Genomic DNA, 22699 nt, shown 5'->3' with positions numbered 1-22699 from the left:
CCCTTCACCCGCAGACTCCTCGAGGGTAATGGAGTAGTCTTGTGGTGTGGAGTTCGAGCATCTCGTCGCTTCCGCAGCCGTAACGACTGTCTTAACCGTGATGGCCGCAGTTCACTAACTGCATCTGTGCTGTGACGGGCAGCTAGTGTAGCATAGCTGAATACTAATCATTGTAGTTCATGGATTAATTAAAAAGCTAATGTTTACCCTTTATTTCCTCCTGCTTTTCCCCCTTTTTCAGTAACGTGGGATGGGGTTTTTTCATTGTCCAGTAGAGACGAGACTTTTTCAGCAGCCGTCAAGAGCACTCGATCGGCGGTGTGTATTCGTTCGTTAGTATTGAGCTATTTTCACTTTTGCCTGATTCTTTTTGAAGCCTGCAGTCGGTACTCCACATGGAGCATATTTTTGAAAATACCCCAAATCACCTTTGAGACTCCAAAAAGACATCCTGCACTAGATGGTGTAGACCAGAAACGAGTCTTTCATGACCCGTTCTTCATCTAGGTGTTCACAGGTTTTGAAGCCTCAGTGGAAATGCAGTACTGCTTTTCTTTATCTGTGTTTTTAATAAAATAACATTTCCAGGTAAATGCGAAGCTAGTTCAGCATGTAAAAGTAGTTATTCAGTCCCCTGCCTAACTCCTTAAGGCGAGTTTGTTAAAACGGACTTGTATAGAAAGTCACTTCGTATAGTTACCATTCAAGACTTTGTACTTAATAAGAAACACGTTCGATGTGATGAACCTTAAAATCTTCATCTACTCAGTCAGCGTGGAATTTAAGAACCCAGTTTGTATTTTAACTTCTGTCGACCTCTTTTCAGCATGTTAAGCCCGTGTAAACACGATCAGTATAAAGCTGCGCTGAACTGTGGCACAGCGTTTGGAATTAATATGATGAAATAATGCATCCTGAGTTAATCCATAATGTTTTAACTTAAAACACGCATTTCGATAATTTTCTTTGAGTTGATGTTAGGGAGAGAAAGAACCATTTCAGAGTTTTCACTGAGGGGTTGATGATTCTTTTTAGATCATTAACATTTCAGCTGAAGCGCTGGAGTGACTTCAGTTATCCTCGAAAGATGGGCACGGTCAACCAGAACGGTTCTCTCTGCGAGTCGGAGGGATCTTTAGTCCATGGACCGTTGCCGCTGTGTGCAGGAGGGACTTTTAGTTTAGTCAGAGAGCCTTTAACATGTAGGTTCATGTGTACGGTGCGATTCTCTGAGCTAAAATTCTTTGGCAAATTTGATGAAAATCAGATACTGTGAAGAATTTGGTGGCCTAGTGACACGGACATGCTGAGATGGTGGTAGCTGTTCCCATGCTTAAGGATGTGAGTGCCTGCAATTTCTTTCAGGGACCAGTGAAGGAGCATTAGGCAAATTTTGAAAAGAGTTTTTGGGGAAGGGGAAATAATGCAGTTCTAGAGATGTACTTAGAGGCCCCATAACAGAGAGTAAAGATGCTCCAAATGTGTTAGTGCCTTTGTTTAGTAAATAACCTTGCTGTTTGCTGTTCTTTTAACATAAGAGGTAATTTTTGATGTGCTTAGTGATTAATAGATGCTTATGAAGCTTTCTTTGTTTTTAAGAAATTAACAATGACAATAGCATGTAGAATTCGTTTTGTAGAAGACGAGTAGAAGTAGACACGTAGTTCAAGCCAAATTAAAAGCAGTGGTGGAAACGCAGAGAAGTATCTGTATATGGGAACATTGTCGGGGATCTTTATAGCTGAAGCAACATGGAAGAACTTAATAGAAAAATTATTTAGCCCTTCATGGCTCACATGACTTTCCAGTCCTGTAGTAGCAAACTCTCTGCTTCTGGGATGACAGGACTGCAGATTGAGTCTCTCTCTGCTCATTCAACTGTCCCTTATGCGGAACATGTGATAATAGGAGCTACAAACGTTTTTGACAAACCGTCATTACAGGCACAGAATAGTAGTTAAAAAAAAAAAAAAAGCCAGACCATAAAGAATTAACCAACTAGTCCTTTCCATAAGGGTAGTCCCATCTTTTTTTTTTCCCCCACAAGGAATTTTCGATAAATCTTTATAAAGCAGATCCTTATGAAAATAATTGGGTTTTCTCACATTAAGGAACATTGTAAGGATGTAGCTTGTGAAAACCAGCCAAGGTCTTATCAGATAAATTATAGATTTGTCCAAGTGCTTCACAAACGTGAAGATGTAAAATATAAGCCTCTGTGCCAGCTTTTTCCTGTAATTTTATAATAGAGAAGATAGATGCCCAATCTTGTAAAACTGGAAAAAATTAACAGCGGCCCGAAGATACGCTCCCCAGAATACTAGGGCTAGGAAGGACCAGTGTTTTTCAAACATTTAAAGCAGAGAAGCCTTTTTTAGAAATACAATCTTAATCAGAACTCCAGTTTATCAAACCAGTAGAGAAAGAACTCTGCCCCCGCCACCCGGGACAGCCTTTCTTCTCGACCCTCCGAGAACCCTGGTGGCCATGGTCAAGTCTGGCTCCACGGGACACATGAGCATCCGAGACTCAGTCTGTGGGACTTGGCTGAGCTGTGCGGAGGGACGTGCCGATGTGAGGCGAGAGCCCACGCGGCCGGTGTCACGGCCCGACCTCGGCGCCACGCCGCCTCCTTGGCTCCTGTCTGCGCTACACGCGACTTAGCCGTGCATTTGGCCTCCCAGGTTAGGGAGACCCTGCTGGTTGGCCCGTGGCCTTGGCCAGATCACTTAGCCTCTTGGACCCTCAGCTTCCTCCTCTGGGAAAAGCGAACGTACCTCTCAGGTCTGATCTAAGGATTACTCAGCCTTGGCCCAAGACCAAATTCTGTGGAGCTTTAAAGTCTCAGGGACTAAAACTATTTCATGTTTTTATAAAACAGACCTTTGTTTCAGTACAAATACTCTAATCAGTTTAGATCAGCTCGGCCTGTTGTCCGCTGGTGCTTCTCTGGCCAAAAAGGTGTCAGTCAATTTGTTTTCTTAGAATTTAGGAAAAATTCTTGGTTATTTGCATGCTCCACATACTTTAACAGTTCGAGAGCTTTCCTGGGAATTTTACGTGGTGCTTTCTCAGTCCAGTTCCGACTAGGAAGTTGTGGCGTCGACATCGTTCTGGGACCGTGACAGGAGGGCTCGTCATGGAGGGCCAGGCCTCCTCAGAGGCATGCTGTTCTGGTGTTTTGGAGCGTTGCTCTTACTAGTGTTGGGGTCTGTTTTTACTTAAGGTTTGCTTATGGTGGTAACGGTATTGCATCGAAAAGCATTTTTTTCCAAAAGAAGGAGCGATATAGCATGTGTTACCCTTCTGTCCTTTCTTGCATTTCTTAGCATCAAATATTACAGATGCTGTGCGCTTGTTCAGGGCGTCAGCAGATTTACCGAACCTTCCCCTGGGCAGTACCTAGCCTGGTGGCCACGGCAGTGGACAGAACTGGTGGACAGCCTCCCCTCGCTGGGCCGATGAGTTCGATGGCAGCCAAGGGGCAGTTACAGGCCACTAAGTCCTTCTCCCTCCACCTTCTCTGCCCCGGGGTTGACTCAGTACCTTTAGCAGCTTTATTTAGATCCCTTTTATAACTCATTGGAAAGGCACGAAAATAATTAGCGCACAGTTTCATTGTGATGAACTCCAGAATTGCATGGGCAGCGTTAAAATAGCCTCCCGATGTCCAGTGTGCTGTTACTTTGACTCTTAGAGATTAATGAAAACGACTGAATGAACGAAGGTCTTGGTTTTCATTAAACCGGATCCCGTCAGTGGAGCGACCGAGTTAAAAGTAAAAAAGATGGGCTCAGCTGTAGATGATTTCTGTTTCCCCCTCTGGTTTAGAACTTACAGCCTGTTTTCAGACGAATATCTGTCCAGATCGAGCTGTCCCTCGTGGTCAGGGGCAGACGCGGGTGAGAGAACTGAAGCCCTCCAGACTGCCCGCCAGCCTCCGCCAGCCTCCGCCAGCTCTCAGGCGCATTCACACTTTTCTAAAGTATTTTGGAAGTGTGGTTTTATTATTCTGGTTCAATCTGTAAAAGAAGTAGCTTATTTTTTCTTTCATAATAGAGTGAAACATCCTATTCACTGTGGCTGGAAAGTCCTCATGCCAGACTTCACCTGGAAGAAAACTTTCTTCCTAAACCATCAGTTAACCGCAACTGGATTGATTGAGATATTTTCACAGAAATACGACATTGTAGTAATATTGCAGTCCTAGAGTACAGTTAAAAGTTAGAAAATAACAAAATCCTATTCATTGCACTCGGTTAGTGCAATGCGGTGGTAATCCTCATCTGTCAACTTTGACCTGATTATTATTCGTCATGTAGTTTGGAGTTAAGTTACATTTTCCAGCTAGATTCACAATAAATATCTTCTGTGTTTTGGGTTTTGTAGTAAATTGTAATTTCATTAGCGCTCTTTTGTTTTTTGTTTTTTGGGTTTTTTTTGGATATTTTTTTCAAGTCTCCACAGATATACATAGTAATTTACTAAAACGCCTCCTTATAATAAAGTTGATACTTAAACTGGAAAACAAGGTTCCCGTGAAATACTCCAGATAATGAACATGTAAAAAGAACATCTGACATTAGGCTAGCACAGCCTTGCCCTTTCTTGTGCTAAAGCAGTATTATAAATTAACTTTGAATCAATATTGTTATTCATCTCTAGATCATTTTAAATATTTTAAGGATATTTACCATCAACCCGATAAGTACAGAAAAATAATTATTGGCAGTGTGACTACTTTGAGAGTGTTTAGAAATCCACAACACCAAAGCAGTTATATTAATCATGGCATACAGATATTTTTTTCACCGTTACATTTATGATTTCTCGAGTTGTAAGGCTCTTAAGGCCTTTTTAAATGGTATTTTTGGATGCATGTATTATGTGCCTCATGCTTCATAAAACAAAATTCAAAATTGAGACATTTGTTTCTGAACATTAACTGTAGTGTAGCTAGATAACATTTCATTTTATGAAGTGATCATGTGAATTTCAAGTATTTAGATCTTGTTATTAAATTGGTCTGCAATAGATAGTTGCAGTTTTTAAGTCAGAATATTTAACAGTCAATTTCAAACTTGTATATAGTAGAATGATTGACTTTTCATAGCAAATTTGATTTACCTGGTTTACTTGTTGAACTTACGGTCAGTGATTTTTTTTTTATAGAATATAAGTTTTGAGAGTACAAATTTAAAATTTAAGTACGTTAATTAAATTAAACGTGTGTGTGTGCGTGCGTGTGCGTGTGTGTGTGCGTGTGTGTGCGTGTGTGCGCGTGCCTTGCTTTGTGTTGCCGTAGAGGTGGTTTGTTCAAGGGGACAGGAAAATAAGAGGAGTGACAAAGTGGTCCGTGCTGATTATGAACATGCACTTGATGTTTACTTTAAGCTCGTGTCCTTCATTCTGTTTTATTCTTTCCTCAAAGCCGTGTGACTCTGGGTTTAACAAACAGAGACAGGTACAGAAACCTTCAGTGGAATCTTTTCTTACTAGCTCGCTAGACGCAGTCATGGCAACTTCGTGCTGGGCTGTTCACAAATCTGTGCTCCCTTCAGTGCCTTGGGTTTGTTACAGCTGCTCTCAGCCTTCGCATGGCGCTCATCTCTGGCTAATCAGTTCTAAGCTTATATAATACATTTACCAAAGAGGATGATGTTCAGAGTGTAGTTTTAACCTACTTACAATATAAAATCATATAGTTACATCAAGGTAACGTCAATCTGTTAACTTGCCTGCAGAAATTTTGATTTGTGTGCATTTTGAAATTTGTATTTAACCATTTACACAAACTAACACATCTTCTGCATTCACCTTTCTGTGTTAGAAAAAATTTTTAAAATAAATTTTGGTGTATGCCGAAATTGTCTGTTCTCGAATTGTAATAGGTGAATTTCAAGTAAGAATGCATGGTAAACTTTAGAGTATTACCAGTCTGCGTATTGTCAAAGTAATATAATTAGTTTTCGGTAAAAATTCATTTATTGAATTATTGCATATTCTTTTTCCTTATCATTTTCATACTTTCTCCTTCCTTTTATGAGATTTCCATCCAGAAGTCATTATTTTGGTAGCCAAGATTCATTTGGTTTCAAAATAATTTTATTATGGATGATTAGTTTAGAAAAGGTCAGGTAATTACCATTTCTCCTTTATTCAAAGAAGCATACTGTAACAATTTATTGATAATTTATCCTTTATCTTGATGAAGTCCAACTGACAAATAACCGAGTCAGACTGTAGCTTCGATGGAATTACAGGGATCTTAAGTCCTGTGTGGGTGTCTCTTTCTTATAAAGCTTCTGAAAGTCATTCAGAAGTAATATATGTTTTCTACATAATCCCCAATGAAAGAGACCATATGTTTTAAAATAATTGATAAACTGTAAAAGTTCTCAAGAATCATGAAAATGTAAAAGTTTTAAAGTATCAAGAAAGTAAAATTATGTGGAATTTTTTGTTTTAAAGGAAAAGTCTATATTGCTGAATTCTCAGATTCTGTATGAAAATAAGATTCTCTAACATTTTACATTCCCCCGCTAAGCTGACAGAATTAATCTGTTGCATGTCTATTACACTTGTCTTTCTCAGCACAATCAGAAATGGAATTCTTCTGCGATTGAAAAAACACAACTTTTTACTTTAAAATAATTTTAGACTGAAAAGGTACAAAAATAGTATTCTCATAATGTTAACTAATAGTAAAAATAGCATTCCCTTAATTTTTCCTAACTGTAGTATCTTTTTCAAGAACAGAAATTAAAATTGGTACAATACTATAACTAGACTACAGACCTTATTTGAATGGCACCAGTTTTTCCACTAATGCCATTTTTCTGGTCTAGGACCCAAATCCGTTGTGTTTTGTTATTTGTCCTTAGAGTTCTCTAACCTGTGACAGTTATTCAGTCTTTATCCTTGACTTTCATGACCTCGATTAATGCTTTTGAAGCACGCTGGTCAGGTCTTTTATAGACTGGTCCTCCGGATGGGTTTAGCTGCTGTTTTCTCGTATCGGAAGGCGGTTATGCACCTTCGGCTAGAGAAGCCACGGGAATGACGCCGTGCCCTCCTAAGTGCGTCACGCCAAGGTCCGCGACAGTCCTGAGTCTCACCACTGGTGACGTTAGCCTTGGTCACCTGGTTGAGGTGGTGTCTGACGGGTTGCAACACTGTGAAGTTTTATTTTACCCATTGTAACGAGTGAATGCCTTGAGGGGAGATAACTCTGAAACTCTGCAAATGTCCTGTTTCTGCTTAGGCCTTTGCCCATGAATTCTAGTGTCCATCGATTCATCCTGTGTGTAGCCACTGCTGTGGTGTCTTCCTGATGCTAATTTTCTGTTCCCCTTTTCTATAAGGAAAAGCTGTCTGTTCTTCCTTATTCATTTACTTATTCATTTATTTACTTATGTGAGTATGGACTCTTGGATATTTATTGTAGTCTGTAACCCAGCACAGTAATTATTCATTTTGGTGATCAAACTGCTCATTTGTGATTTTTGAACCAAGATAATGTAAACAAGCGTAAATGTGTCCAGAGAGAAGAGACAGGTTGAGGAATAAAAGTGTTTTGAAGACATTATTAAAAATCATTTGAAAGATAATTTATTATTCTTATTCAGCAATAAAGAATGAAGTACTAATACTATAACATGGGTAAACCTTGAAAAGAAGCTAGTTACAGGAGGTTACATATTATGTGGTTTTATTTATATGAAACGTCCAAAATAGGCAAATTTATAGAAACAGAAAGTAGATTAGTGGTTGCTGGGGGTGAGGATGGGACTTGGAGGAGATGGACAGGGACTGCTCTTGGGACAGGAGTGTGTTTTTAGGGCTATGAAAATACCCTAAAATTGATTGTGGTGATGACAGAATTCAAGATCACAGTTATGAAAAACTCAGATGCAGGAAAACTCAGGTAGTTCAATAAGCTCAGGAATAAAGATCAATGAACAAAAGGAGTACTTTATCAGAGAGATTACTATAAAAAAGATACAAATTCTGGAGCCGAAGAACTCAACAAATGAGTTGAAGAATGCACGAATGCATTAGAGTGCATTGGAAATAGGGGAGACCAGAAGGAGGAGAGAATTAGCGAGCTCGAATATAAAAATCTAGGAATGACATAGGTGGAAAAAGAGCACTAAGAGTTAAAAAAGTGAACAAAGGTGAACAAACTCTATGAGAACTATCTGACTTCATTAGGAAGAGCAACATAAGGTCGATGGGTTTACCAGAAGAAGAGAGGAAGAAGGAAATGGACAGCCTATTCAAAGAAATAATCGATGAAAACTTCCCTAACAAAAGGAAAAAGCTGGATCTTCGAATTCAAGAAGCCAAGAGAACACCTAATTATCTCAACACAAGACCTTTTCCAAGACACACTATATTAAAACTATCAAAAGGTTTATGACAAGAGGTTCTCAAGGCATCCAGGGAAAAAAAGACTAACCTACAAAGGAAGCCCTATTAGATTATCATCAGGTTTTTCAGCAGAAACCTTACAAGCCAAAAGATAGTGGAATAAAATATTCAAAATATTAAAAGAGAAACCACCAGCCAAGAGTAATGTATTACAGGGTCATACATCATGATCAAGTGGAGTTTATTCCAGGGATGCAAAGATGGCTCACATATGCAAATCAAGTCACAGTGCGACACACCACATTAACAAGAGGAAAATTAGATGCAAAAAAAGGAGTTGACAAGATACAACATCCCTTTATGATTAAAACACTCAAAATAGGTATAGAAGGAAAGTACCTAAACATAATAAAGGCCGTATGTGACAAACTCTCAGCTAATATCATACTCAATGGTGAAAAACTTAACAGTTTTCCTCTAAGATCAGGAAGAAGACAAGGATGCCCACTCTCGCCACTGTTACTCAGTGTAGTTCTGGAAGTGCTGGCCAGAGTAATAAGGCAAGAAAAAGAAAGAAAAGGCATCCAAATTGGGAATGAAGAAGTAAAACTCACTATCCGCAGATGACACGATTCTATATATAGAAAACCAAAAAGGATCCACCAAAAGACTATTAGAAGCAATAAACAAATACAGTAGAGTTGCAGGATACAAAATTCAATATACAAAGTCCATTGTGTTTCTATATTCTAACAATGAAGTATCAGAAAGAGAAATGAGGAAAACAATAGTCCCATTTAGAATCGCAACAAATAGGATAAAATACCTAAGGAGAAACTTAAAGGAAGTGAAGGACCTGTACACTGACTACCAGACGTTGTTGAAAGAAATTGAAGAAGATGCAAACAAGTAGGTATTCTATGTTCATGGACTGGAAAAATTAATATGTTAAAATGGCCACATTATCTAAAGCAATGTACACATTTAATGCAATGCTCATCAAAATCTCAGTGGCATTTTTTCACAGAAATAGAACAAAGCAAATCTTCAAGTTTGTATAGAACCACATAAGACTAAATAGCCAAAGACATCCTGAGAAAAAATGACAAATCTTGACTTCAAAATATACTATGAAGCTACAGTAATCAAAACAATATGATATTGGAAACACACACACACACACACACACACACACACACACACACACACACACACACACAGATGAATGTTACAGAATTGAGAGCCCAGAAATAAACCTACACATATATTTTCACCAAAGAAGCCAAAAACATATGATGGAGAAAGGAAAGTCTCTTCAATAAATGGTGTTGGGAAAACTGGACACCCACATGCAGAATGAAACTAGACTGTTCCCTGACACCATACAAAGAAATTAACTCAGGTGGGTTAAAGACATAAATATAAGACCTGAAACAAAAGATAGAAAATATAGGCACTGAATTTATGGACCACAGTCTCAGAGGAGTTTTTGTGAACTTGACCCACCCCCCAAAGGCAAGGGAAGTAAAAGATAAATGAAAGGGACTACTTCACACTAAAAAGCATCTCTACAGCAAAAAACAAAACCAAACCCCAAAACAAAAACATCAACAAAACAGAAGGGCAGCCAACCGAATGGAAGAAGATATTTGCAAATGATGCCTCCTATAAGGGGCTAACATCCAAAATACATGAACTCATGCAACTCAACAACAGAATTTCGATTAAAACACTCCAATTAAAAAATGGGCAGAGGAACTGAATAGATGCTTTTCCAAGGAAGCATACACAGGGCCAACAGATATAAGAAAAGATGCTGAATGTCACTAGATGTAAGGGAAATGCAAATCAAAACCACAATGAGATACCACTTCACAGCTGTTTGAATGGCCGTTATCAATAAGGCAAGAAATAACAGGCGTTGGAGGGGATGTGAGGAAAAGGGAACCCTCGCACACAGCCGATGGGACTGTCAGTTGGTGCAGCCACTATGGAAAACAGTATGGAGGGTCCTCAAAAAATTAAGAACAGACCTACCATGTGACCCAGCATTCCCTCTTCTGGTTTCTACCTGAAAAATTTGAAAACATTTAGTCGTAAAGATATGACCTCTGTGTTCATTGCTGCATTATTCACAATAGTCAAGACACAGGAACTACTTAAGTGTCCTTCGACAGATGATTGGATAAAGAAGAAGATGTGGTACATATAAGCCATGGCATACTTCCAGCCATAACACGTTGCCATTTGTGACATTGTGGATGGACCTTGAGAGTATTATGCTGAGTGAAAGAAATCAGATGGAAAGGGACAGGAACCATATGATTTCACGCTTTATTGTGGTTATAGTTTCTATAAACTCTTCAAAACTAGACAGTTGGAGCAAGGAAAATAGGAAGTTGTAAGACCTGATGTGTTCGAGTTCTGGTCCACATCCACCACCAGCTAGCTCTTCATTCTGTGACTTTGAAGTCAAAGCTTAACTCCTCTAGATGTCAATGTCCACACCTGTACTCGAGATTCTTACGTAATTGACTATAGGCAAATACTTATGTCACCACCAGAAAATGTTCTAAGTAAATACTAGAATTATTTGCTATTTCGACTTTTAAATGAGATGAAATTTTAGTGGATTGTATTTACTTTCACATGTTAAGAAGTAATCCTGTGTTTTCATATTTACATGATTATTGTACAGATTCTTAAGGGGAAGTTTTAGATCCTTGGGTATAAAATATGATAAGATCTGAAAACTTTAGCTGTCAGACTATTAAGTTATTCTGTAGAAACATTAAAGCTATTTAGGCAATTATCAATTTTTTCATAGATTTACCTTTTGTATTTTTATATATAGGCATCCGTAATTTTCCCCCTTTCTTCCTTTCTCAAAACCCTTTTCCTTCTGTTATTAAGGGATGCGCCATTCTTTCTAGAGTTTAGGCTGTAAACATTTAAACCCTAGGCTTCGTTTGTAGAATGTTCTGTTTTAGAAAAGTGGTCTTGATCAGGCTGTATCTGCTGTAATAAAAGCTGCTCATTACGGTATAACAGTAGCTAAAAACGTACCTCTCAGGACCTTTCCCCATGCTACACACATTACTTATTTTACTTTAGTTTGAAACTTTGTTGTTAGTCAGGGAACTTCACAGTGTAACGTCACGCATGTTTCTGTCACGTGACCGCGTGTACCTGGCGCTGCATGGTCTTCATACACATCTGTCTCCATGATTTATCCAGGGACCGGGTCCCGCCGCGGGGGCAGTGTCACTGAACTCGATGAATGTGGATGCAGTGTGCGAGAGGCTGACGCAGATCGAAGGGCTGGACCAGAGCATGCTGCCGCAGTACTGTGCAACCGTCCGGAAGGTGTGAACCCCGCCCCCAGCCCCCGGCCCCTCACCCCCGCGGGCTCCAGGCACTGTGCGGGCTCTGTGCAGCCACCAACTGTCATTATGAGCTGCTCAGCTGCGTGGTCTCTGTTGACATGGGAAACGGAAACGTGATTCTTACTGTTTTGTATCCTAAATTGCTCTTTTATCCTTTAGTTTGTAAATGGATATAAGGAAATAAAGTAGCTCCGTTACAATGTCATTTTTAAAATGACCTAAGAAATGCCTTGATGACGAATACAAACTCGAAGGGCTTTCACATTTAGATAAACAATAATTCCTATGTGTAATATGCAATATAGAACGCTAGAAGGCCTTTTATGTTGCTTTTTCTTTACTCATAATATTTATTTGTGACTTGATAATTATTAGAGTAAACCATACTTGCTTCATTTTCCCCAAATTCTCATTTTCACGTCTTAAAGGACTTATGTTCATGTCCCATTTGACAAAACTTCATAGGCTTGGGTTTGCAAGGCTGACACATTTGAAGAAGTTTCTTTCCTCCTAGATCTTATTCTTGCACTTGTAGTAGCTGCCACGAAGTTGGACGGTGACATCTGGGTTTTCGAGGAAGGCTTCCCAGATACAAGGCCGAGTCCCAGTCACAGAAGATAATTCCACCGAGTTATATTTTTCAATCAGAGAAGCATAGTGAAGCAGAACATTAATAACAAGCCTCTAATGTTTACATTCTTTAAAGAATGGCAGCTAAAACAGTTTTAAAAGAATTATGAGCATTATAGATACCGTTTTACTAATCTCAACCTCCTTTTAGTCAGAAAGGTTTCGGATGATGTCACTTTCCTTACAGATGTGGTTAGGAGCATCCAGCGCTGCCTGTCCGCGGTGCAGACGCCACTCCTCTAGGCAGCGAGGGTAGTTTGGGGACAGAGTGAGGTCTCCAGCAGGAATCCTGTGTCGTTCCCTTCAGGACAGTGGTTTTGTTCCCGCTCAGCTCTTTCCTCCCAGGCTTTTCGAAGCCCATCGTAGCAACTGGTTTCTTCAATGCTGCAAACTTCCTTGCCGGGCCTCTGTCACAGGCTCGCTCTGTTCACTTTTTTTCTTCAGAATTAATTTGGAAATGGAACATTCTGTCAGTTTTAAATGCAGGTATCCCATAATTTTACCACAGTTAATAAAGTCAGGTTTTGTAAAATCAATAAGCTACCTATTATTAATAAAAGTTCATTGTTTCCTATTTGGGGGAAATTAGAATTACAGAGACCTAATAGTGATACGACCATTTTGGGTGAATTTCATAGACTGAGGAGTTAGCGGGTGGACATTCTTTATGGCTGAAGTGATCCACTGTAACTGAAAAAGCAAGTTTGTCAGAGCTTACGTCATTTAGAACATCATCAGCGACCGACACTGACAGATGTCTTTGTCCCCTCCCAGCAGCTTGTGTTCATGCTCATATTTTACAAAATTAGAGGAGAAAAACCAACAGTTTTGTTAGCGCTTGTGGCAGGGCAGGTAGTTTTGGAAACAGTTGAGTCCCTGAAGAGCGACTTGTTTCACTTGAGTGCTTAAGACAACTGGAAAACTACAGAGTGGCTTACGTTTTTCAAATTCAGCATGTTTATTATATTATTAAATGAGATGACCTTTTTTAGGTCAATATTTTCTACTCTCTAAGGACTTTCTCAATACTACATATATAAATGTACTTTTTAATCATCAGTAATTCAAAATATGTCACATTTCTTTTCTTTCTATTCCTTTTTCTTTTTATTCAGGCAAACATAAACGGCCGTGTGCTAGCTCAGTGTAACATTGATGAACTGAAGAAAGAAATGAATATGAATTTTGGAGACTGGCATCTTTTTAGAAGCACAGTAAGATATTTTACATCGACAGAATTATTTACATTTTTATAAACAAGTGCCAGTAAGCACCAATCTAAACTGATGTTTTTCTGTATTAAAAAAAACCATGTAGAAACTGTGTTTTATACTTCTGCACGACCGTCATACATTCTGTTGGGCAGAATATATACAGCAGCGCTGGGCAGCCTTCGCCTTTTGGGCATCCCAGCTGGAAGCTGGGTGAGAGGCCGCGGCTGAGTCTTCATCTTTCACTGACTGAGACCCTCTCCTTGACCTGCCTCTGGCCAGGCTCCTCCAAGCCTCTAGGCCTTGGCCTTGGCGCCTGTCCTTGTCAGGCCTGCATCGCCCAGCTGTAGCCAGAGTCCCGATGAGTCACTGTAGAAGGAACTCCCAGTCACTGTCCGATCACCCTCAGTCTCTGATCCTGTTCCTCTTCTCCACCAGCCCAGGCGACGTCTGCCCGCCTGGCCTCCTTCAGCCAGAGTCCCGCCGCGTGGGTTCAGCCAGCACCCTCCTCACCCTGCTGTTCCCTCTCAGAGCTTTCTGGCCGCTGCCCCCGCCCCACCCTGTTTGCCACACGTGCCCACGTGTCCATGTCGCTTTGGGGACTGAGCCCTTTTCTGCCCCGAGGTCTCTCTGCCCCTCGTGCAGTGGTTCCTGACGAAAATCTGCTTTTACTGCTTTGGCTACCGCCTCGCTCCGGCTTCCTTTGACACAGTCCAGTTGCATTTTGTTTTGTTTTCAAGTTAAATTTTAAACTAAAATAATAACATAATGGTCAGTCAGAGTTTAATATACAGATATTAATGGTCAATCAGAGTTTAAGGTACAGATGATTATTGCCATTACTTTTTTCTTAGTGTTAATGAAAATGAAAGATAAACCGATACAGTATAAGTTCATTAGAAATTCACTTACTGGACGTATGTTTTCTCATTTCAATTAGAATAACTTTATAATGTCTCACTTTAAAAATAATTTCTCAAGCTTCTAAAATGTGACTTGACCTGGCTGTGAATCAGATGTTTTCCTCCGCGAAGGTGCTGGAGATGAGAAACGCAGAGAGCCAGGCGGGGCCGGAGGACCCCCGCGTGCTCGGCGAGAGCGGCGGCGGCCCGGCCCCTCACGGGGAGGCGGCCCGGCGGGCCACGCACAGCGAGCTGCCTCCCGGCGAGCTCGCCATCCAGGCCCCCTACACGCTCAACTTCAGCTTCGAAGAGCTCAACACGCTCGGCCTCGACGAAGGCGCCCCGCGGCACAGCAATCTCAGTTGGCAGGTAATTATCGCGGGAGCCGTGTCTCATATCCCTGACGGTGAGGGTGGCGTTTAAGTCACCAGGGTCGAGCCGGTGCGTCGAGACCCTCGCTCAGAAACTGCTTAACGAGTGCCCAAGGGAACAACACGCAGGCCTTGCCGTCCTCAGGGAGCCGTGTTCCGGAGAGGGCAGTCAGCGAAACAGAGAAAAGGAAGGTCAGTTCAGAAATCGATAAGAGCTGCGCAGACAGTACAGTGCGGGGACGGCACAGTGCGAGCGAGGACGGGGCTGCTTTGTTCCGGGCGGTCGGCGAAGCCCGTCTGTCCTCTGACCTGCTGTCGCGCTAAGTCCTTCAGTCATTGGCTAAAGTCCGTCGTTCTCGGGAAACTTGCCGCGTGTCGTCCCTGAGCCGCACAGTGTGGTTTTCGGCGTGTAGACACGCTGCGTACGGTGTCGCTTTTCTGTTCATTCTCTGCCGTTCGATGTACACGAGTTCTGCCTTTGGGTGTTCTTAGAAGGGGGAGGACGGGAGCAAGAGGACCAGGAATAAAGTCGAAGCTGGGGACGAAGGAGAAGGATGGGGGAGGATCAGAAGGAAAACAAACGAAGATCAAACAGATCAGAGTACAGGAAAGAAAGAGGACGAGGGAGGGAGGGAGAGAAGCAGCCACAAGAAACTCTCCAGTGAAAGGAAGCGATGTTTAGGAAAAGCAGGACCTGGTGGGTCTGTCGTTTTTAAGGGCGTTTTGTTTAGTTTGGTGGTAAAAATATTCTTTTGTTGTTATCTTTTTTCTTCTTACTATCTACCTTATTTAAGTGAGAAAACCATTTTATTGTTGGGTATTGAGTAAGATAAAATAACTCCCTGTTTTACAAAGTGACAAGTCCACATTTGGCCCTTTAGTGCCTGTGTTTCAACAATCGTTTCTTTCCTTCCCCTGGATTCTTTTCAACATTTCTTAAGAAATCCGTTTTTCTCCGCATTTCCACACTCGGTTATTTCCCACCATGACCCGGAAACTCGCAGCCTTTCCGTTAATGCAGCAGTTCTCAAACTTTGTTTTAAAAAAGAAAGTCCCAGAATCCTTTCATACTCTTAAGAATGATCGAAGGCCCCCAAAGAAATTAGGTTCATGTAAGTTTTATCTGTCAGTATTTACTATATTAGAAATAAAAACTGAGAAACTTTAAAAACACTTATTTATGAATTCATTTAAAAATAAATCAATTACACGGTAACATTTTTATGAAAAATGGCAATATTTTCCAAAGCAAAACAAAATTTGGTGAAAATGATGTTGTTTTGCAAATCTCTTTAATGCCTGACTTAGTAGAAGACAACTAATGCCCATGGGGGCTTCCGCGTGGAGGCCGCGTGATGTCGCACGCGGTGGGTCCCCGGACCCCACTGTACACTGCGAGAGCGAGCGCGAACAGGCAGAGGGCAGCCTCGTGTTCTGTGAGACAGTCGAGACCTCGTGGCCCCGCAGTGAGGCGCACACACTGCGTCTGAGAGCGGGGGTGGCACTGTTTGCCCCCGAATGCGGCCCCGGGGCCCTCCCAGCTGGGCGGCGGCCTCGCTTCCGTCTCTGTCCGGCCTCTGCTTCTGTCCCTTCGCCTCCCCGACTCCTCTCCTTCCACCTCCCTCCTCTTGTTCTTAATCTGTACTTTCTGCTGCCCGTTTATTAGCTTTTCTGGGATCTAAAGTGGTTCTAATCCTAAAACTTCACACCGAAAATCAGTCTTTTAAAGAGACTTCATCTGCTCATGTGGGTCCTGCGCTTATGTCTCCTAACGCTCTTCCTTGTAAACGCCTTTGAGGGGAGCGTTTCGAGTACATTTTCTTACTCCGAATGGAAATTTGATGGAAACTTCATGTCTTACAAGTTGAGAAAGGTTCTTTTTAACATATATTGACATGAGTATTTTGTTTTCGAGATATATCTTTAACCTTTCTTTTTTCTAAGGCAAATCTTTACATTTTATCAATGAAGGTGATTTTTGCCTTTAAAAGTTAAAAATTGGAAGTTGTAAAAACAAGTGCTAAGATTATTTAATATAACCTTTAATTCGAATATTAAACTGATTATTAAAATTTGTATAAAGCTTTCTAATAATGGTAAAATGATCGTGAAGTTCACAGCTTTTGTTAAACCGTGTTGTGTAAAATTCTTTTCAAAGAATTTTGTGTGTCAAATACTTTAAAAATTCTTAGTGTACATATATATTTGCTAAGCTGATGTTTATTATATGTATATGTTTTGCTTATTTGAATTCTTAAATTTTTTTCTGTCTTCACAGTCACAAACTCGCAGAACCCCAAGTCTTTCGAGTCTCAATTCCCAGGATTCCAGCATTGAAATTTCAAAGCTTACGGATAAGGTGCAGGCTGAGTATAGAGATGCCTATAGAGAATATATTGCTCAGATGTCGCAGTTAGAAGGGGGGACAGGCTCCGCAACAATGAGTGGCAGGTCCTCCCCACACAGCACATATTACATGGGTCAGAGTTCGTCGGGGGGCTCCATCCATTCCAATCTGGAGCCAGAGAAAGGGAAGGATGGTGACCCAAAGCAGGATGATGGAAGGAAGGCATTTTTGATGAAGAGGGGAGACGTTCTAGACTACTCGTCGTCTGGGGTTTCCACTAACGAAGCGTCGCCCCTGGACCCCATCACTGAGGAGGACGAGAAGCCCGAGCAGGCAGGCGGCAAGCTCCTCCCGGGCCGCAAGTGCTCGGAAAGGCCGAGCCTGTTCCAGACCGACCTGAAGCTTAAGGGAGGCGGGCTGCGCTACCAGAAGCTTCCAAGCGACGAAGACGAGTCTGGGCCGGAAGAGTCGGATAACACCCCGCTGCTCAAAGACGACAAGGACAGGAAGGCGGAAGGGAAGGAGAGGGCGTCCAAGTCTCCGGAGCACAGCGCCGAGCCCGTCAGAACCTTCATTAAGGCCAAGGAGTACTTGTCGGACGCCCTCCTGGACAAGAAAGACTCGTCCGATTCCGGGGTGAGGTCCAGCGAGAGCTCCCCCAACCACTCCCTTCACAACGAGGCCACGGACGACGCCCAGCTCGAAAGGGCGAACCTCATAGAGCTCGAGGACGACGGCCACAGCGCGAAACGGGGGCTGCCACACAGCCTGAGTGGCCTGCAAGACCCAGTGATGGCTCGGATGTCCATTTGTTCCGAAGACAAGAAGAGCCCTTCCGAATGCAGCTTGATAGCCAGCAGCCCCGAGGAAAACTGGCCCACGTGCCAGAAAGCCTACAACCTGAACCGGACACCCAGCACCGTGACCCTGAATAACAACAGCGCCCCAGCGAACAGAGCCAATCAGAACTTCGACGAAATGGAGGGGATCAGGGAGACTCCCCAGGTCGTTCTGAGGCCTGCTTCCAGTTCCAGCTCGACGGCTCTTCAGAATGAAAATCTGAAAAGCGTGACGCACAAGCGAGGCCAGCGGGCCAGTTACACGAGGCTCTCGAAGGAGTCTTCAGAGCTCCACGCAGTGGCCTCTTCCGAGAGCGCCGGCTTCGGAGAAGAAAGAGAAAGCATTCTTTAAGAAAGGCTCCCAGGAGTAGATTGTGTTCCCGTACCCCTGTGACAGAGCTGACCTGAGTTTCACGGTGACGCCATCCGTGCTCGTCATCTTTGTACGTCACCCACAGATAGTAATGGATGCGAGGGCCTTTGGAAAAACAGACACGTGCTGTACCTCAGGAACACACTAGAAAGGGCGGCTCATCGACCAGCTTCCGTCGTCTTTGTAATTAGAACCTTTCATTGTGACAACTTGTTCTTATACCTGTCATTGGCACATAACCCCATAAAAATGTTTGGGGCAGGATCTGAGTGTGAAGATAGGTCAGAAACATTTTATTAAACATAAAGGGTTTAATTTGCCAAAGAAAAGAAAAAGCTCAAGACCCCTTTTGTGGAACATTCACTCATCAGGTATTTGAGGGAAGACGTGGTGTTAGGTGAACCAGAAGCAGATTTTGCTCTTAAGGGTAAAAGATGAGAATCGACAGGTTATGGAGTAGCCCAGAGACTAAAGGTAAATTGAGAACCAAGGCTCTACTGTATAAAATAGACAAACTGCTTATCAAAGCGTTTAAAAATTTTAAGTAGGAAATACATGATAAAGAGGACTTTAAAACTGATAAGAAAGTGAGCCAAAGGTACAGAGAGCATCGCCCCAGTGACTGGGCCATTCCGAGTGGCTGGGAGAGTGGCCTGCGTGGAGGGCCGATAACCTCCCTGTGACCTGGACGCTCCTCTGTCCAGTCCCAGACCCGGCTTCAAGCGCCATCCACCTTCTGAGAAGCCACCCGGCTCGCTCTGTGACTTTTAAATTGTGTGCCCAACTTTTCTTAGCCTACCAGTGAAGGGGAAAAAACACGCATTTTTTCTGTAGAGAATCAGAGAAAACGTGCGCAATAATAGTCACTACTAAATATTCATGGAATGAGAGAATGAGGAAATTACATCAGAAAGGTCAGCGACAATTGATAAACGGTCAGGAGACATTTAATTAGTTAAAACTAAGACATTGGCTTCTATACCAGGCCATTCATCTACTTCATCTATGCCTGAATCAGCACGTTCATTCTGGGGGAGGATCGTAAGAGGGGGACACTTGAAGTTTAAAAACGTAACAGAGCAAGGGTAGAAGAAGAGAAAACTGATGAGACGTTTTGTTCATTGTTAGCAGAGTTAGGAGAGCGAACAGCGCTTAAGTGTTCTGTGGACTGGAAGTGTGCCCTGTCCTCACGCGCTGGACTTTTTCGCTGTTTTAACGTAGCTTATTTATGTAGAATTAATTCTGGCAGTGTATCGTCAGTCACGTATAAGGTTGTAGACGGTGAGATTGCAGATGTGTAATTACTTAAACTTAGTGTTACATGTGTAATGGTTTTCACTTAACCCGTTTTTATGAATATGCTGAATAAGTTATTTACTTGACCAGTCTTTGCATTAAATAGTTGCTCTTTTGGGTTTCATTGCCTTGATCTTTGAGTGTGATCTAACATTTTCATAAAATACTTATTTTGCATGATCTTAACAAATGTTTTAGCCAATTAAAATATGGCAGGATGTTATTGACATATTGAAATGCTAACATTTTTGTATTTATAGTGTTATTAGTTTGCAGTGTTGTATAATTAGTAATTATTTCAGAGGCAATATTTCGTTCCTTTTCAGGTGAGTAGATGCAGCTGAATACTGTAGTGTAATACTGTTTGTGATGTTAATACTAGAGTACTAAGTGTACAAATAGCTTTAGAAAAAAATAAAACATTGCATGTTATTCTGACTCATGAATTTTTATTCACTACAGTGATAATGATTCACGTTTTTATCAAAAATAAAAAAGTAATTTGTATGGTTTTTTTTTTTTTTTCACATGTCTAAATCTGTTAAAGACATTCAGGTTCGTGTGGCAGCCGTGCAGCTGTCACGAATGTTGTGACTAATCACTGTGAGGGCTTGGCGCTCGGGTCCCAGGGTCACATGGTGCTTCAGTGAAGCCGACTGAGTGCCCAACAGCACAGCCCTGGCCCGTACTTTTCTGTAGCTACAAGAAGTAGGCTATCCAGACCCGGGGAGGGTATCAGTTACTATGTGAACATTCTGGAAAAGTTTGCTTTTTCCTACTGTTCAGAAATTGACAAACCAGATGGGTTATTGAGTCACACCACCACCCCTTTGAATGTGTGTGCGTGTGTGTGTGTGTGTGTGTGGTCTATTTATAACATAGAGCTCAGTCTGGTTCTCACATATGCAAAACTGCTTTGAGCTAGGTGGAAAATGGTAGGAAAGAATCGGTGCTCTAGTCTTGCTCATCCTTTAGTTTCTGTGTCATTTGGACTCTCACTGTATTTTAAAAACATTTACCTTCGTGTTAAGCCACAGATAGTGCTGTTCACGTCGCGTAATATTAAGCCAGATTCACTCCCCGTGGCCGCGTGCGGTGGTCCCTTTCTGCGGGAGACGCTAGGAACCAAAATAAGCTCTTGGTATCTCTCGATGCAACGTTCACAGTGGCGAATGTTTAAGGATCTGCTCTCACATTCTGGGAAATTCAAGCATTCATAACTAACGTTTTCATTATTAACAGGAAAATTTGCTTTTGTGTTATATTTTACTTACACAAGTTTTATATAGCCGTCAGAATAATTTTAAGTGCCTAAGCAAATTATTTTAGAAACTTTTTTGCTAAAATTCTTATCTTAAATTGGGTACTTTAGATCATTTGCATATTATAGTGCTGCAGTAAAATATATTTATAATCACGGTCTTTTTTCTTACAAATACTAGTCGTTAGAAAATACTTTTGAATGAAATTAAATCCTTTATTCTTCTCGCCGAAATACTAAATTTAAACGGTTTAAAAATTACATAATTTTTGGTAGTACCAGGAATTCTCAGCCTATTTAGAAGTATTCCAGAGTTTAAAAATCTCTGAATTCCTGGTTAACTCTCGATTAAATCAACATAACTTCCAGGAAAAGAGAGAACTAGAGACGTAAGCGGGTAACAGGAGAAGCGCAGTGAAAACTCGAGACTGAATATCTAGGCTCCTTTATCCCCCACCTGACACTTGGCAAAGGGAAGAAAAAGGCGGGGAGACTTTTTTGCTTGGGGTAGGGGTGGGGCTGGGCCGGCCTGGGTGGGCTATCTGAAATGATTGCATTTCCAGTTTCCATGTTGTGGTGCCCCCCTGTCCTTCCGTACCTCAGAATTTTAAGCATAGACCATGATTATGCAAATAAATTGAAAAATAGACATTTATATATAACCGAGCCTTCACTGGATGGTCTTTTACGCTCGTCACTTCAGAAAGGTTGAGAATCCTTGGTTGAGACAGATAACTAGAAAGAGAATTTAAAATCTTATATAATTTTAAACCCTTTCGTGCCTAGGAAGAAAATGCCATCCTTGAGATAGATAGCTCTTCAGAGGATCTGATTTAAACTCAGGTATGTAAAGCATTTGTCTTCAAATTCAAATAGTTTTAAGTCAGCTGTTGAAAGCAGCTCTCACTGATTACAGAATTTGTATTCTCACCACTTTAAGAAATAGAATTAAGAAACACCTAATATGATTGCTGGACGCCCAGTACTGTCACCTCTATGGGCAAAGCTTTTTGAGTAAAATTCCTAGTAAAGCACGGCCTGGGGTGCCTGGGGTAACAAGAGTCCCTGTGTCCGGTGAAAGGTGTCATATCAAGAGCTTCCTGGCCTTGGGGGCAGAAAACTTTCTGAATGGGGGGCCTGGGGGACAATATGGTGAGCTCTGCCCTGAATTTCCAGGTACAGTGAGGCATTAAGAAAATTTATAAGAATAAAAGGGTCCAGAGGGAAGAGCAATTTCTAGACTATCGGTAGGATGACTTCACAATAAATGTCAGTGATTTGACCTAAGTGAAGACCAACCAAAGTTGACAAAAATATGAATTACATAATATTGTAAAGTAAAGGCAGTGCAGCTGTTTCAAAGCACACAAAATACTCTGAATCTGCCCGTGGGGTATAATCAGTGGTTATTTGTTGATAAAAAATGGGCAGAAGTCTTTAATGGTCTGAGTTTAAGTGTGCTTTCGGTGGTATTTACATCCATACTGTATATCAGGAGCCCCCTAGTTTCTCTAGGATTGAACACAACGTGAAATAATACATCAACTGATTTATTAGAACTCGAGTAAATGAAATTTTACTTTTAAAAAGAATATGGAACTACACGTTCCACATTATTCAAATTAAGAAGCTGTTTGAAATAAGATCCTCTGGATCACTCACTATCATTTTCTAACTTTAGCATGTGTTTTATGCTCATCAACCTTGTTT

General features: G+C 41.5%; 1 protein-coding gene across 1 annotated transcript in view; it reads left to right on the top strand.

Moving 5' to 3' along the window:
• Positions 1–20166, top strand: part of KIDINS220 (kinase D interacting substrate 220) — a 77481-nt gene extending 57315 nt beyond the window's left edge. Inside the window, exons 24-27 of the mRNA XM_023533601.1 lie at positions 11611–11739; positions 13505–13603; positions 14635–14871; positions 17152–20166. Coding sequence (XP_023389369.1) covers positions 11611–11739; positions 13505–13603; positions 14635–14871; positions 17152–18411 — 1725 coding nt within the window. The 3' untranslated portion in view covers positions 18412–20166. The remainder of the gene's footprint in view (positions 1–11610; positions 11740–13504; positions 13604–14634; positions 14872–17151) is intronic.
• Positions 20167–22699: the final 2533 nt, after the last annotated feature.

Source organism: Pteropus vampyrus, unplaced genomic scaffold (assembly GCF_000151845.1).
Source record: "Pteropus vampyrus isolate Shadow unplaced genomic scaffold, Pvam_2.0 Scaffold105, whole genome shotgun sequence".
Lineage (NCBI taxonomy): Eukaryota > Metazoa > Chordata > Mammalia > Chiroptera > Pteropodidae > Pteropus > Pteropus vampyrus.
The sequence above is the reverse complement of the archived record's forward strand: the minus strand, read 5'-3'. Positions and strand labels throughout refer to the sequence as shown.